General features: G+C 41.1%; 1 protein-coding gene across 7 annotated transcripts in view; it reads left to right on the top strand.

The window, feature by feature from the left end:
* Positions 1 to 17,286, top strand: part of aff2 (AF4/FMR2 family, member 2) — a 703,805-nt gene extending 686,519 nt beyond the window's left edge. For 5 of the 7 annotated variants that reach the window (XM_072271046.1, XM_072271044.1, XM_072271049.1 and 2 more), the window contains 3 exons: positions 3,492 to 3,620; positions 4,663 to 4,886; positions 7,588 to 17,286. In XM_072271046.1, coding sequence (XP_072127147.1) covers positions 3,492 to 3,620; positions 4,663 to 4,886; positions 7,588 to 7,709 — 475 coding nt within the window. In that variant the 3' untranslated portion in view covers positions 7,710 to 17,286. The remainder of the gene's footprint in view (positions 1 to 3,491; positions 3,621 to 4,662; positions 4,887 to 7,587) is intronic. The other 2 variants (XM_072271047.1, XM_072271050.1) reach the window with 1 other exon arrangement.
* The last annotated feature ends 232 nt before the right edge of the window (positions 17,287 to 17,518 follow it).

Here is a 17,518-nt window from a genome sequence, read left to right as displayed (position 1 = left end):
AAAACGTTCTTGCATCAGTATCATGGGACACAGCATTGTTGGATTTTGATGTTTTTGTGATCCAAAGGTTCTCTGGAAGTCAAGAATGAGGTATAAACTGATTGCTTCTGATCATTTTTATTAAGTGTTGCAAAAGCAAAGAAAAACCAGAAGAAGTGTGGAAAGAAGAAGGGAAAGACCAGACTAACAAGGTCATAGTCATGGTCATGGTCATCTCACATTCTGAGCAGATTATTCCAATGATAACAATTAACCTATAAAATAGCCAGATTCAGGTAGCATGACACCTGTTATGGAAAACTAAGATTTTTTTCAGAAAAACACAGAAGCAACTGCCCTGTAATTACTGGAAAATTCAAAATTCAAGGTAAAAATTCAAAGGACAGTACTGTGCACAAGTCTTAGACACTTGAGATCTCAGTGCCGATGAAGTGTCTCAGCCCAGAATGTTGACTGTTCATTCCCATTCATAGATGCTGCCTGACCTGCTGAGCTCCTCTAACATATTGTGTGTATTGCATCTGCAGTATCTCTTGTGTACTTGATTTTTTATATGGCTTCATATGATATGGCCTCCAAAGAGCCCTGATCTTAACATCATTGAGGCTGTCTAGCGATTACCTGGCGAGACAGAAGCAAGGGAGACAGCCAAAGTCTGCAGAAGAACTGTGGCAAGGTCTCCAAGATGCTTGGAACAAGCTACCAGCCAATTTTTTTTATATATAAAGCTGCACAACAGAGTACCAAAGGGAATTTGAAGCAGTTTTAAAGGCAAAGGGTGGCCAGGCCAAATATTGATTTGATTTAGTTTTTTTAAATGTTTACTGCACTTTATAGTATTTTTTGATATTTAAAAACTTTTCATTTCATTAATTTGAAAACATTGTCACCTTACAGATTTTTTTTACCTGTGCCAAAGACTTTTGCACAGCTTTGTACCTGTACTATCAAAGTATGTACTGTATACCATAAACAACCCTGAGATTTGTCTTCTGGTTATGTAATTCATTGAAAAATTACGTATACAGGTAATTATAGAAACATACGAGCAAGCATAGGGAAGTTAAACTACGAGAAAAATACGTGAAAAATAACAATTCTATACCCCAATCCAAAAGTATTCACAAGAAAAATATAAGACCGTAAGATATAGGAGCAGAAGCAGGCCATTCAGCCCATGGAGTCTGCTCCGCCATTCAATCATGGGCTGATCCAATATTTCCAGTTATCCCCACTTCCCTGCCTTCTCCCCATACCTTTTGATGACCTGGCTAATCAAGAACCTATCTATCTCTGCCTTAAATGCTCCAATGACTTGGCCTCCACAGCCGCTCGTGGCAACAAATTCCACAGATTTACCACCCCCTGACTAAAGTAATTTCTCTGCACCTCTGTTCTAAATGGACATCCTTCAATACCGAAGTCATGCCCTCTTGTCCTAGATTCCCCTATCATGGAAAATAACTTTGCCATATCTAATCTGTTCAGACCTTTTAACATTTGCAATGTTTCTCTGAGATCCCCCCTCATTCTCCTGAACTCCAGGGAATACAACCCAAGAGCTGCCAGATGTTCCTCATACGGTAACCCTTTCATTCCTGGAATTATTCTCGTGCATCTTCTCTGAACCTTCTCCTTTGCCCATTCCCCTAAACTATCTAAGTCTCTCTGCAGGCTGTCTATTTCCTCAATACTACCTGCTCCTCCACCTATCTTTGTATCATTGGCAAATTTAGCCACAAATCCATTAATCCCATAGTCCAAATCATTGACATACATCATAAAAGCAGCGGTTCCATCACCGATCCCTGTGGAACTCCACTGGTAACCGGCAGCCAGCCAGAATAGGATCCCTTTATTCCCACTCTCTGTTTTCTGCCAATCAGCCAATGCTCCACCCATGCTAGTAGCTTCCCTGTAATTCCATGGGCTCTTATCTTGCTAAGCAGCCTCATGTGCGGCACCTTGTCAAAGGCCTTCTGGAAGTCCAAGTACACCACATCTACTGCATCTCCTTTGGTCACCCTGCTTGTAATTTCCTCAAAAAATTGCAGAAAGTTTGTCAGGCAGGATTTTCCTTTCAGGAAACCATGCTGGCTTTGGCCTATCCTGTCATGTGCCTCCAGATATTCTATAATCTCATCCCTAACAATCGATTCCAACAACTTCCCAACCACTGATGCCAGGCTAACAGGTCTGTAGTTTTCTTTCTGCTGCCTTCCACCCTTCTTAAATAGCGGAGTAACATGTGCAATTTTCCAGTCATCCGGTACAATGCCGGAATCTGTCAATTCTTGAAAGATCATTGTTAATGCCTCTGCAATTTCTCTAGCTACTTCCTTCAGAACCCGAGGGTACATTACAGCAGGTCCAGGAGACTTATCCGCCCTCAGACCATTAATCTTCCTGAGCACCTCCTCAGTCGTAATTTTCACTGCACTTACTTCACTTCCCTGACACTCTTGAGTGTCCGGTATACTGCAAATGTCTTCCACTGTGAAGACTGATGCAAAATACACATTCAGTTCCTCTACCATCTCTGCACCTCTCATTACAATATCTCCAGCGTCATTTTCTATTGATCCTATATCTACCCTCAACTGTCTTTTACCCTTTATATACTTAAAAAGGCTTTTAGTATCTTCTTTGATATTAGTCGCCAGCTTCCTTTCATAATTCATCTTTTACTTACTAATGACCTTCTTAGTTTCCTTCTGCAAATTTTTAAAAGCTTCCCAATCCTCTATCTTTCCACTAACTTTCGCTTCCTTGTATGTCCTCTCTTTTGCCTTTACTTTGCCTCTGACTTCACTTGTCAGCCACTGTACTGTCCTTCTTCCATTCAAAAATGTCTTCTTATTTGGAATATACCTATCTTGCACTTCCCTCATTTTTTGCAAAAACTCCTGCCATTGCTGCTCTGCTGTCCTTCCTGCTAGTGTCCCTTTCCAATCAACCTTGGCCAGTTCTCCTCTCATGCCATTGTAATTTCCTTTATTCCACTGAAATACCAACACATTGGAATTTAGTTTCTCCTTCTTAACTTTCAAAGTGAACTCAATCATATTGTGATCACTGTTCCCCAAGGGTTCCTTAACCTTAAGCTCTCTTATAACCTCCGGATCATTGCACAACACCCAATCCAGCACAGCCGATCCCCTAGTGGGATCAACAACAAACTGTTCTAAAAAGCCATCCCTTAGACATTCTATAAATTCTCTCTCTTGAGATCCAGTACTGGCCTGGTTTTCCCAATCCACTTTCATGTTAAAATCCCCAAAGATTATCATGACATTGCCCTTCTGACATGCCTTTTCTATCTCCTGCTGTAACTTGTAATCCACATCCCGGCTGCTATTTGGAGGCCTGTATACAACTGCCATTAGGGTCCTTTTACACTTGCCGTTTCTTAACTCAACCCATAGAGACTCTACATCTTCCGATCCTATGTCATCCCTTTCTAATGACTTAATATTTTTTCTTATACACAGGGCGACACCACCCTCTCTACCAACTAACCTATCTTTCCGATACACCGTACAGCCTTGGACGTTCAGCTCCCAAAGGCAGCCATCCTCTAACCACGTTTCGGAGATGGCCGCAACATCATACTTGCCATTGTAAGAACAAATTGGGATACAAACTGTTTATTTTTTAATAAACAGTTGATTTTTGATAAATCTATTTAATAGAGCAATTGATTCTCTAGATCTGTTTAAATATTCTTCAGCAGCAACTGCAAATGGTTATCAAAACCTCAGCAGCTTCTCCTGATAAAAAACTGAAAGATTTTCTCCTCCCAGCTATCGACATGCAGTAAGTGGAGGAAAGTAAGAATTTCAGAATGCTCGGCAGGTGAGGCTGTATTTGAGGGAAGAGAAGCAGTCTGTCAAACATTCTTTGTCTGAATTTTCACTATCAAGAGTTACCATTTACTTGAGAGATAGCAATTCCGGTCAATAAAATGTATAAGGAATGACTCATTTGTCTCCTTCTGACTTAAACTTATTGGTAACTGAGTGATTATTGTCATGTACTGAGGTACATGTTTTGCACACCGTCCGTAGAGGTCATTTCAGCACACCAGTATGTTACAAGAGGAAAGCAATAACAGAATGCAGAACAAATTGTTACAGCTACAAACAATAAGATGCACACGCATTGACAAGGTAGATTGAATCTGAATCTGCTTGGGAAGTCAAGAGTCTATCTTCTACAATAAATCTATTCAATAGTCTTGTAACAGTGGGATAGAAGTTGTCCTCGAGCCTGGTGATGTGTGTTTTTGAGCTTTCGCATCTTCTGCCTGATTGGGGAGTGGGGAGGGGGAGAAGAGAAGATGTTCAGAGTGGGAGGGGCAGTGGACTATGCTGGCTGCTTTACTGAGGAAGTGCTTAGAGTATCATTGTAAGACATGGCTTGTAGTTGATATTGCTTTCTTTTTGTCACATATACTAAGGTGCAGTGAAAAGCTTGTTTATACAGATCAAATCATTACACAATTCATTGAGGTACAATCAGGTAAAACAATAACAATGCAGAATAAATTGTAAAAGCTACCAAAAAAAGCTCAGTGCGGATAGACAATAAATTTTTGAGATTCTTGGCTTCTCCTGTTTGGTTTCTAAGCCTATGATCTGTTTTGTGTTTTTCTGCACACAGAACCACAGGAACAGCCTCCCCATTATCACCCAGTCCATCACCCGTCAGTTCAGTCGGGTCTCACGGGAGCAGCACCAGCACCAGTGGGTCGTCACCCTCAGCAACCATCAGCATACCACAACGGATCCACCACATGGCAGCCAGTCATGTCAACATCACCAACAACATCCTCAGGAGCTACGAGCACTGGGACACTGCTGACAAGCTGGCCAGAGAGAACAAAGGTCAGTACGATTGAAGCCACACGTACTTTTGTCTGTTGGTATTGTAGAGTACGGAGCCATGGGCACCGCCTCATCCCACCTGAGGGGAGAGAGTGAGGTAGTGAAGACAGCTTCACTAATATGACACACAAAATGGTGGTGAATCTGTGGAATTCACTGCCACAGCCATTCAGAGCAGAGTTTGATAGATTCTCAATTGGTCAGAATGTCAAAGGTTGCAAGAAGAAGGCAGGAGAATGGGGTTGAGAGGGATAATTATTCATCCATGATGGAATGGTGGAGCAGATTCAATAGGCCAAATCACCTTATTCTGCTCCGATGTCTTATGGTCCTTACGGTCTAAAATGAGAGGCATAGATCAAGCGGATAGACAGCACCTTTTTCACAGGGTTGAAATGGCGAATATGGGCAGGCATAACATTAAGGTGGCTGGAAGAAAGTATAAGGGAGGTGTCAGAGATAGGTTTTCTACACATGGAGTGATGGGTGCCTGGAGCTTGCTGCCGGGGTGGTGGTTGAGGCAGATACATTAGGAACATTTAAGAGAGGGATGGAAGAGAAATGAAGGGCTATGTGAGGGGGAAGGGTTAGATTGATCCCTGAGAAGGTTAAAAGATCGGCACAATATTGTGGGCTGAAGGGCCTGTACTGTGCTGTGGTGTTCTGTGTTCTATGTTCTATACAAGTGTCAGCACATTGTGTTGTGTGTCTCAAATTAAATTCCATTGGCTTCATAGATTCACTCAACATGTACAGAGTCTGCACTGACCTTTGAGGATCTGCACTAATCCCAATTTACTTTGCCTGCATCCCCCCCCAAAAAAAAACCCTCAGTTTCACACTTGATGCAATTTATACTGGTTAATTATCACATATTTGGGATGTGGGAGGAACATGGAGCTTCCTGATGACATGGAGAAGGTGCAAACTCCACACTGACAGCACAGAATGTCATGAATGTCAGGATTGACCCTCACCACTGGAACTGCCAGCCAGAACTTCCTCATCACCAGGACAAATGTCAGCGGGAGAGCTGTGATAAATCTCCAACACCAATGAAACAAGCCTTCCAAATCCAATTTTGTAAAACAAGGAAAAATGTCACCAGCTATATTTCTTGGGGTAACATAGGTTCTTATAAGTCTAGGGGGCGAAGGTAGGAGAACGAGGTTAAGGGGCATAAATCAGCCTTGATCAAATAGTGGGCCTGACTCAATGTGTTGAATGGCCTAACTTTGCTCCTGTACCTCATGGGTGTGGTCTTAATAGTCTTATCAAAAACTAATATAATTCCCCCCTGGTAAGACACACACACACACACACACACACACACACACACACACACACACACACACACACACACACACACACACACACACACACACACACACACACAAAATGCTGGAGGAACTCTGCAGGTCTGGCGAGTGTGGAAAAGAATAAAGAGACGGGCCTAATGAAGGGTCTCAGCCTGAAATGCTTTCTGACCTGCTGAGTTCCTTCAGCATTCTGTGCACCTTACAGTTGATATTTATCATCTGGAAAATGTCTCGGCTTTACTGTTCAAAAGTCCTGAGCACATATATATAGCTAGCGTGCCTAAGACGTTTGTACAGTGTTGTATTTGTCAACATGGAGTGGAGAGCGAGTTTGTAAATCTGGCAAGAGCTAAGGATGTTGGGAATGGCGAGGGTGGAGTGCTGTGGGAGGGGTGTGGGACAGGTGGCAGAGAAGGTCTGCCAGGGGTAGGGAGTGGTTCACGTGCAGACACAACCAACCCTGAGTCACCAGGCAAGGTCACTTGATTCCAAACAATCAATTTATTGACAATGACAGAATGTCTCCCTCTCCCTCCCCTCTCCTTCCCATTTTCCAAACCATGATTCCCCTCTCCCTGCCCCTTCACTCTCTCAGTCCACAATAGAGACCCATATCAGAATTAGGTTTATCAACACTCACGTATGTCATGAATTTTTTTATGTGTGTGTATATATATACACAACTAAGACTTTCAGAATTTTGCACAGTACTGTATAACTGTCTCTCCCTCCCCCCCCCCTTGTTGAATGGCCTAATTCTGCTCTTATGCCTTATGATCTTCTGTTTGTTTAGAACTGACTATGTGCCAGATAACCCTCCCAGTCACATGTGCTTATAAAAAGTCAAATAAATTCTCTTTCTGGGCACACTGGAGTCCCAGGCCAGCTAGTGAAATGGATATTAAATCGCAATAAAAAAAATTCCCACCAAATTATGCCCAATCATGTAAAGCACTTCAACGCTTGTTTGTGATATTTAATTAAAAGTTTAAGGTTAAGAGGTTTTACATCAAGGCATATTACAGCTGAGTGATGTTGCTTGCACTGTAGTTAAGATGGAAAAATATCCACTTCATGTTTTTTTTTGCTTTGAGAATTAACAAGGGATAATATCAACCAAATGTATTTCATTAGATGCAGATAAATTGCAAATTAGCAATAAAGTCTGCCATCAAAGAGAGTCAACGGGATGCAAATAGCCTGTATTAGGATCTTAAAATAGAGTATTTTATGAGGCAATGAAGGTGGAATATAACAACATGACAATGTTTAAAATAATATTGCAATAATGCTACTTAACAGCATCTTGTCGTTTTCAAGCTATTTTGCTAAAACACATTGTGAAGTCTAATTTTTCCTGCTCTCTCTTTTCTTCACTGCAGAATTCTTTCATGAGCTGGACACACTGATGGGACCATTAACGCAGCATAGCACTATGACTTCCCTGGTTCGCTACACCCGGCAGGGACTCCATTGGTTGAGGGTGGAAGCCCACCTATTGTAGTGACTGTGCTGCATGCTGCTCTTCTCTACTTTTCCATTTGGGTTGCATTTTCCATCTCTACCTCTGCCAGGACCATGACTGGCAGATTTCACTGCCAGCTCTAGGTTCTAGATCGAGCCTCCAGCAACACCCCTCCCACTGCGCTTCAGCCTCACGCGATGTTACTCGATCGAATTATGCCCACCCCCCCCACTCCCCCCATCTGAAGCCACCGGATAATCTGAAGCCAGTATGTCGGGGGAGGAGGAAGTCCAGATGGGAGAGAGGAGCGGTGGAGTGAAACACCAACACCATACGTTTTTCATGCTTTCATCTGAGTTCATTGACTTGGCTTGTCCTTGAGATGACAGCGGGCTTTTCACCACATTGTACACAGCCTGAAGGCCAAGACAAGGCAAAATCAGTTTAAAACGGGAAGTCAAAAAGCATCTGAGAAAATATGAAGTAAACGACTTGGCTGAGTTACTGATGGAAACTCTCAACAAGAATTACACCCAAAGAATTCATTGTTACACTTTCTTGTAACTCAGAGCAAGCGAGGAACATGATGGACCATTACAGAATAATGAGGTGCAGACTGAGCCCCAGGGTCAGAATAGCATCTGACCCTCACACAGGCAAGTCATCAGACTCTTTATTTTATACCCTTTTTAAAGGAAAACACACTCAAGTAGAAATGGAAAAACGCTCATTGAACTGAAGTCCTCTCTACTTGCTTTCCGCAAAGTGGGAATTCACCATCTTCCATGTTGTCAGGTATGCCTTAGAGATTGGTGATCACAAGCACTTTTTTTTGAGAATATTTATTAAGAAAGAATTCCTAACACCTAGGTGATGTGTGAAGGAAAAATCCCACGCTCCAGCCCTTGTCATTTATAAGGAAGAGCCTGAAACCTGGGCTGTGTATATTTTTGAAGGTGGTTTTAACCCTTCCAACTGCCATGACAATATCATCAGAGATATTTGGCTTCTATTTTCTGTAACTGAAGATCTTAGCTCCTCTCTTTCATATTCTTCTGATTTTTTAAAATTACTTTATGCAACATCTTACCCCACACCAAATTACAGAACAGAAAACTGCCTCCAACTGTGATGATTTCGTCTCTGAACATTTTTGGAGAACAAATGGCTTGAAGAACTAAGATTTCTCTAAGATGGATGAATGGATTAAAAAGGAATCAAAGGCCTGAAAGTTTGTTGCACAAGTACTTAACATGCTCCAGTGAAACTTCTCACTGTTTCATCTTAGTGGGACATGGTGTTAACCGGTGTCAGATACATGAGTCGTCATCACCCCATTACCAGCTGAGGGCAGAATTTCTGAAAGGAGTGCTCATATGCAGATACCTCACGGCATCTGTCCAGGATCAAGATCTGTGACATCTACAGACTACATCGAATCTACTAAGGATTCTCAGTATCAAATTATATCACAATGCATCAAACTTAACTGAAGCAAGCAGCACAAGGGATCCTGTTCACTTGATGACTATCTCAACTGAGTTTATATGTAGCCAGCTGGAAATGATTATAGGTGGTTATTGGTGGAAACATGACATGCAATATAATTTCTTATGAATTAAGTGCCATTTTGTTGTCCTTAAAGCATTCCTAAGCCTGTCTCTGGTAAAAGGTACAATTATCATGAATTCAGTGTCCATTCTTTATCAATATTGGTTGAGCTTCAAAAGGTAAATGCAATGCAGTGAGGTAGAAGAGAAGGATTCATGCTAGGTATTTTAATAGGATGCATACCTGACAAATGCAGAGGTGGAAAAGATTAGGATAGGCAAAGCTGTCTGTGCCTTATTAACTTTTGAAAGCACAGCCAAATACAACAGGAGATAGATAATTCATGGGCACAGAAACACTACATTGGGGTGTCTGCACACATGGGTAAGTCACAGACTTGAATACCTTTCATTCCCTGGGCTTGATTGGTATTTTGAAACGTTGCTGTGCTCTGTCTGCAGAGTTCCTTGGAACTCCCACTCATTGTCCGATCAGCCATCGCCTTTTATTTCCAAAGCTTGCACTTGAACGAGGTGAATTCATTTGATTTTTATTATTACCGGGAAGTGGCCTGTGGGTGTGCAGTACCAAAAGGCATAGAAGAACTGAGTATACCTATGGCCTAAGTATATTGAATGGGTCACAGTGAAAGGCTTTGGCTTCTCCCAAATACTTTTGCTCCATCAACTTTATGGCGGAGTTTAAGTGAGGAGGATGTATACCTAAAAAAACCTTGCAGGGTTACAGGGAAAAAGGGGCAAATTGGATCGGACTTTCCAAGAGCCAGCAAAGGAATATTAGAACAAAAGGAAGTCTTATGTATGATGCAAGACTCAATGATGTAAGGTGTTCTACGCACCACTTCATATACCCTCTCATCTACAACGGTGGGAACTGAATACACATCAATATTGTTTCTGTCTTTCTTAATAGGAGGTTGTTGTGGGGGTTAGATAAAGGAAGAGAAAATGAGGATTTTGGTGATTGACTTTGTAAAATAAGGACCCAAAAATAAATTGCCATTATTAAAAAGAGAATACTGCCAATTCCACCACCACTTTCTGTTTGACAAAATATCTACAGAACCATACCTCCTTGTACCAACTGCAAAGGATAAAGCCTTACTTGTAAACTGTTGCCCAATGGCAATGAAGGAATCTAGAGAATTTGTGGTCACCTCATAGTCAACCACAAGGGTGAAGGGGATGAATTTAGCAGGGCATCCAACTGAATCCTCACTGCCATTTGCCCCCCACCTCACTCCCCAGTGCACACTCCACCATGTACAACAACCACTCCAGGATTTGTGGGTTTAATTTGGCTGTAGAGTCATAAAGCACTTCAGCACAGAAACAGGCCTTTTGGCCCATCTAGTCTGTGCCAAACTATTTTTCTGCCTAGTCCTATCAACATGCACCCGGACGATAGCCCTTCAAACACCTTCTATCCTTGTACTTATCCAAACTTCTCTTACATATTGTAATCAAAATCACATCCACCACTTCAGCTGGCAGCTTATTCCACACTCACACCAACCTCTGAGTGAAAAAGGTCCCTGCTCATGTTCCCTCAAACATTTCATCTTGCACCTTTAACCCATGAACTCTAGTCTCAACCAACCTCAGTGGAAAAGCTTGCTTGCATATTTACCCTATATATACCCCTCATAGCTTTATATATCTCTAGCAAATCTCCCCTCATTCTTCTACACTTCAGTGAATAACGTCCTATTAAACCTTTCCCAATAAATCTTGTCCTCAAGTCCCAACAACATCTTCATAAATTTCTCTATACCCTTTTAATCTTATAAATACCTTTCTTGTAAGAGGGTGACTAGAACTGCACATAATATTCCAAATTAGGCCTCACCATCATCTTTTACAACTTCAACATAACATCCCAACTTCTATATTCAGTATTTTGATTTATGAAGGCCAATGTACCAAAAGCTCTCTGGATGACCCTATCGACCTGTGGCTGATACTTCCCAAACCCTCAGCCTCTCCCACCATGAAGCACAAAACAGCAAGAGCACAGGAACTGCTTCCCCTCCAGCTCATGCACGGTCCTGGTCTGGGAATGTACCACCATTTCTGCAATGTCACTGGGCCTGAATTCTGAAACTCTCCACTCTGAGGTACCCAGGGAGCACCTTCTCCAGAAAGAATTGCATTCCTCCTTCATCAAAATCAAATAAAGATAGGTAATTAATGCTGCCTTTTTCCAGTGACACCCATAATCTGAATAATAGTTAAATAAGCAGCCCATCTTTGACTAGCAAGCGGTTGTGTTTAGCTGCATCTTCTGGTTGCAATATCTTGCTCTGCATCCACGGACATCTTCCTAAAAATGCCAGTGTAAAAGGGGCTGCACCAATTTGTATAGCCATCTGGACAGAGTGGTAAGCTTTAGAGACATCATCTTATGATATTATTTCAAGAAATAGGAACAACAACAGCTACTCAAATGGCAGAATGAACCCTTTCACTTAAGAGGCAACTGTGGGCTTGAAGTCGCATCTGGTCCATATTAAGGTAAATGTGGAGATTTGTTTCATTAAAGGACATTACTGAACCAGATGGGCCTTTATTTTAATGTGTTATCCATTAAGATACAAATATTACGGTGCAAGTACTGATAACTACCACTTCTGATAATGGAATTTTTAAAAAATTACATTTTTATATCATTAAATTAATTTAAATCCTCTTGCTGAATATTAAAATTCAATCCCTGCCCCACCATCCGATAAGATCGGGTTGGCCTGATCTTAGCCTAAGTCCCATATTCCTGCCTGCTGCTGTTTTCCTCATCTCCCCTCCGGTGTTAATGTTGGTCCTCCTTGGCTTTTGGCATGTTCGGTGACTCTACCTCCATGGTGCCCAGGGCTGGAGCATCCGTAAGAGTCTCAACTCTCAAAGGGAAAAAAATCTTCGTCTTCTCCATGTTAAATGTAGAAACCATGCACCCTAGTTCTAGGTACACAAGGAAGGAAAATCATTCTCTCAGCTGCAACCCCCCCCCCCCGAGAATATTACATTTCCACGAGATCAACTTTCTTCCTCGCCAATCGAATTTACCCAAGCTCAGTCACTCCACTGAAGACAGCCTAGTGAAGTCAGGAATCAGCCTATGACCTGGAACCAACCTCGTGAATCTTGTCTGATCTGCCTCAATGTATCCCAGCCTGCTTAAAGAGGATGAAATAGTATACTGTTCTGCAGGGGTTGTTTCATCAGCGTCCTGGACAGCTAAAGCAAGATTACCCTGTTTTTATAATCCATCTGCTTTGCAATAAAGGCCAACATCCCATTCCAACACCCCCGATCACTTGTTGCACTGGCCACAGTGGGATTTGAACTCATGCCATTAGGTCCTTCAATCCCGATTGAAAGTCCAGACACAATGTGACCATGCCGTCAGTGTTTGCAGCGCTACATACATCTCTTTAACCCTTTGTCCAATGAACACTGTGGGAGATATAGACATTGACATTGGTTGTGCCCACAAATGGTTTATCTTCAAGACCCGTTTGCTTCTTTTTTGTACATCTTCAGACAAACTTTCTTTCAACTTCGTCACACAATGTATGTCAAAGGCCCTGCCAAAGCAAAAGCAGTTAGGTAGCATTTCCAGGAATGAGTAAGTTATCTGAAGCACACTCGTATGATAATTTGAGTCGAGTATATTCTCCAGAGGGGATGTCACTGGTGGATCCTCAGGTGACTGTAGGGGCTGATCCAGGATCCACATATTCTGGTGCAGTGTGGGCAAGAGTAAGTGGTGGTTGTGGTTAGTGGTTGAGTCATTTGGTGGTTCAGTCTCTCCTTTCATAGCTGCCACATATTCTGTGTGGCACAGCGGAGGTCACTCTCATGTAGCACAGCTCCCTCTTGAGCAGATTTCCTTCAGGTGAATCTATTGAATGCAATGTCTTCCCAGTTTTTAGATGTAATCTTGAACTTCTTCAAGCTAATTTTGATCTTATCTTTGAAATGTTTTCTTTGCCCACCAGCGGTTCACTAACCTTCCCTCAACTGGGAGTAAGGATCTGTTTGGGAAGATGTGAATTAGACATAGCCTATCCACCGGAGTTGCTCTCTGAAGTAACTCACAGATCTATGAGCAAAGAGTGAGAAGTGGGTAACTTCATTGAGAGGTCCATATACAGTCGGAATCTGAATGAAGACCCATTGCTTCTTTAGGCCACCAATACTCCCACAATCTTTGAACTTTGCAGGAGATATAGACATGGACACAGGTCCTTCCCATTGTTAGTGGAAGAACTAAACCTAAGCCCAAAGTTCCTCCATTCCTGCCTTCAGTAATGAGATAGTGGAGAAATTTAGTGTCCTTTCAGATACTGATCCCTGCCCCAAATACCATATCTAATCTGACATCAGCGCTACTTACTTCACAGTCTGGTGGTTTGATTTTCCTTATCACTGCAATGCTACCTCTCACGTTCACCCCAAAACCATTGTAAGTCTCTTTTAATAGAGAGGGGGCAGCAGTTCAGGAGGAAGCTCATTCCCATCTTCCCGAGGGTAATAACGAATGGACAGTAAATGCTGGCCTTCTCTGAAACTCCCTCATCTCATGAGTGAGTGAATAAATAAATATTTCTACCTGTATTTACGTTCTACATTCATCTGGGAACAAAATATTCAGTATCCATCTTGACTTTCAAAACCCTCCTTAAAACTTACTACCTTGATAAGAAGCTCGTTTTTGCTCTTAATGTCCCATCAAATGATGTTTGGATCTGGTCCAGAACAATGAATTCGCTGGGGATATTCTCCTGTGTTAATAACATTGTATAGATACAAGGTATTTAACCTCACTGGAACCTTATATAAAATCGCCACTGTAATCAATCCTACAAAATAAATGCACAGAAGTAAATTCATAGATTTTAATTCGATGTTTATCATGAGTGGATACAATATTAAATATGAATTTTCATATGTCAACATTGCTTAGGGAGAATAATTCTGCCTTCAAGCTCCCGACAAAAAGAAATTCTCTAGAGAGCTAATTGTGGATCAGTTCATCACCCAAGATAGTCATTCAGGAATTGTTGCACAGCAGAGTAATCAAAGCAATTTGCATTTATATAGCGCTTTTCCTGAAGTAAATCACCCAAGGCACTCCACAGCAGGCACAAGCTGACACCAAACCACAGAAGGAGTTATTAGAGTTTGTGATCATTAATCTGGTCTGGGTTTCAAGGGAAGGCTTAGAGAAGGACAGAAGAGTCAATGACGAGGTCAATCTCTGGGGCAGAGCCAAGCCACCATTGCCATTACTGAAGTGGTTACACTTGAGGGAGATGCAAGAGGTGGGGATAAATGAATGCAGGACCACCACAGAGTTGGGAAGGGGTTAACTTGGTGACAGGCAATGCAAGGGTTGTGAACAAAAGTATAAGCGTATTACAGTTGAGCCATTGGTGGTTCATGAATTGGTGAAGGACGAATGTAACCTATTGTTAAATCTCCCTGGATACCCAAATGAAAAGAAAGACTACACTTGGTTTCTTTTACTGATGGGATGCTAAATCATTCCTGTTTCCAAGAAATAAGAGCAAGATTAAAGATACTTGACATTATTACAATATGTCATAATATTTGGAAGATATGATTAGACATTTTGGTTGGAGAAAAATTGCAGGTCGCATTCTATATTGTGAATGTGACTTCAAAGGGTCTGATTTATCTTGATCTCAGCCAGCTGAGTCACCTTTTGTTGTAGATTGGTATTGAGTTGTAAAAGACCCACAGGCACAAATTAGAGTTCAAAAATAATCTTCCAAAAGACTGATTGAAATAGTGTGGATTTATTTATACTAAAAGTAGCATCTTAGTTTTTCAAAGTACCATAAATTTGAGTAACTATATCATATAAATTTGGAAAAGGGAACATGAAAAGCAACAGGTGCCTAATATTCTGATCAACCGGCAGTAACTTACAGTTGATTGTCATATAGTTTAAAGGGTAAACACAAAATGGCTGCTCTTTTGGATGGATTACAGAGGAGGAAAAAATGAAAAAGGACAAGGTGTTGACAGTTTAGATATTTAATAAAAACTCAAAGGGGAATATCATTTTGGTAAGGAACCAATTGGGGGTAGACAATCTGATTTTCACCTTTATCTGCAGCACAGTTTGAAAGAGATTTTCCAATGAAAGGCCAAGCCAATCTTTGGTGGTAAATAACTTTTCTTCTTAGACAACCCTTCAAGTTCAAGGATGACTTGCTTCTGAACGACTGGCATCAGAGGTGAGGTACACACCAACTCTGCTTACAGAGTGGGACATATTAGGCTTGCTGGGGCTGGCAGGTGGTAGTGCACACTTTCTACTGGAAGGACTTGAGGCTCTTTGTGTCTTCATTTTATTTGGTCAGGAGCAAGGGCAAGTGTCTTGCAATTTTTTTAAGGAAGATTAATCTTGAAGCTTTCTATTGGATCTCCTAGAAATCTCTTTAAGCAATTCAGAGCACAGTGCCTGTTTCCAGGACTCACGTCATGGGTATAGGGACAAGATACCCTGCTCTTGAAACCTGATCAAGTGTAATTACAGCCTGAATACAGAGGTTGTAACAAACTGGCCTGGCTCAGAGCAGCGGACAGTTAAGTACCAAGATCTCCAAGGATGTCTCTGTGAGATTTCCACCAACTCCTCAGATATTCACTAGCATTAATGATGATAATTCTTGAGTTCACGACAAACAGGATAAAGAAACACTTTCTTAAGCTTGTTTATAAAATGTCCCATGGAAGGTAGAATTTTCTAGCCAAGCGTGTGCAAGTTCTTCAGAGATTTTGTCCCATATTGTAACAGAGTTAAGGGCAATAGTCATTATTGCTATTCCTGCATTGTAGGTGGTTATTTAAAACAAAATATGGCACAAGTCAATCTTATTGGTATAAAACCTGTTTCCTTTCCTTTTGATGCTTGTGGTACATTGAGTCATGACTTATTGTTACATTTTTAAACCAGACTAAAGATGTTTTATATAATAAAGCTCCAATTTGGAAACTTATTTATTAGAGAAATAAAGCAGAATATTGGCTAAGCAGATAATTTTTGACAGTAAGCCATGTTTTGTCAGATTTTGATTCTGTTTGACAAGTGTGAATTATTGAGTCTATTTCTCATGCCATGTTTAAATTATTCCTCTTCTGCATTGGGTGCAGTCACTTCACATCAAGCACCTACTCAAGACATTGTAAATACCACCCTTCACTTTCCAAGTTTTTTTAAAAATTTTCCTAATCAAAATTCCATTGTTGGAAAAAAAAATACGCACATCTACTGATTTGTTACTGCCAAAAGTTGACAAGTTCACTGCCTGATCAAAAAGAGGTTTTTTTTTGTTCAAAGACATCTCTCAACGCACCCAATTCTCTCTCAGTCTCACCGCACCACCATGTCTCTCAGAAACTCTTTTGCTGCCTATTAGTTGCTTCACTATTTGCATCCCAATGCAAACTGGTTGGAGCCATCCATTGAGTTTCTGCCGTCATACCATTGATTAAAGGAGGGATGTGGTGCAAGGATGTAGGTGGAGGGGAGGAACACATCCAGTGTAAAGGTTAAGGGAAACACATTCGACCCCAACATCACAAGTAGACTTCATTTGACAGGCATGCTCTTATCTATCCTTGTAAAAAAATAATAATTTTTTGGTAAGTTATGAATTTTTTGTACAGAGAGCTAAAATGTAATTATGTTAAGCTATTGATTAATCTCTGTAAAGCTGTGGGAGGTTGATTTCTTTGGCTTAAATATGAAATATTATCTGCCTGTTTTGCTTTGTGTTTCAGCTGTGTTGCACAGTTAATGCATTTTTGTCACTTGTGTGTTCATTTGGAAACATTAATACTAAATGTACAAACATTAAACTGTTATTGGTATTTTTTGTTCTTTTTAAATGTAATGTCTCAGTATAAATAATAATTGTATGAACTGGTATGACTGCTTCTCTCAAAGAGGGCTTAATTATATTACCAGTGTGTTGAATAATAACAACCTACAATAAAACCATTTTTTTTCTTAATATTGTCTGTCTGAGCTGTCTGGGTAGCTTGCTGGTTAACCATAACGTACATTAAGAGTACCTTAGAAACTGAAGTGTTCTCAAATATTATCTGTGTGTAGGAGGTGGGAGTTGCTTCACACCTTCCTTCAGTTGGTCTCGACCTTTCCTGCCCTTTTTCCCAGATCCTCTCCTGTTTTCCGGATGAAGATTTGGGAACAAGGTTTAAGTGATGTGTAAGGAAGGATGAAGC

The sequence above is a fragment of the Mobula birostris genome, chromosome 10 (genome assembly GCF_030028105.1).
Source record: "Mobula birostris isolate sMobBir1 chromosome 10, sMobBir1.hap1, whole genome shotgun sequence".
Lineage (NCBI taxonomy): Eukaryota > Metazoa > Chordata > Chondrichthyes > Myliobatiformes > Myliobatidae > Mobula > Mobula birostris.
This window is presented reverse-complemented; position numbering and strand designations above follow the sequence as displayed.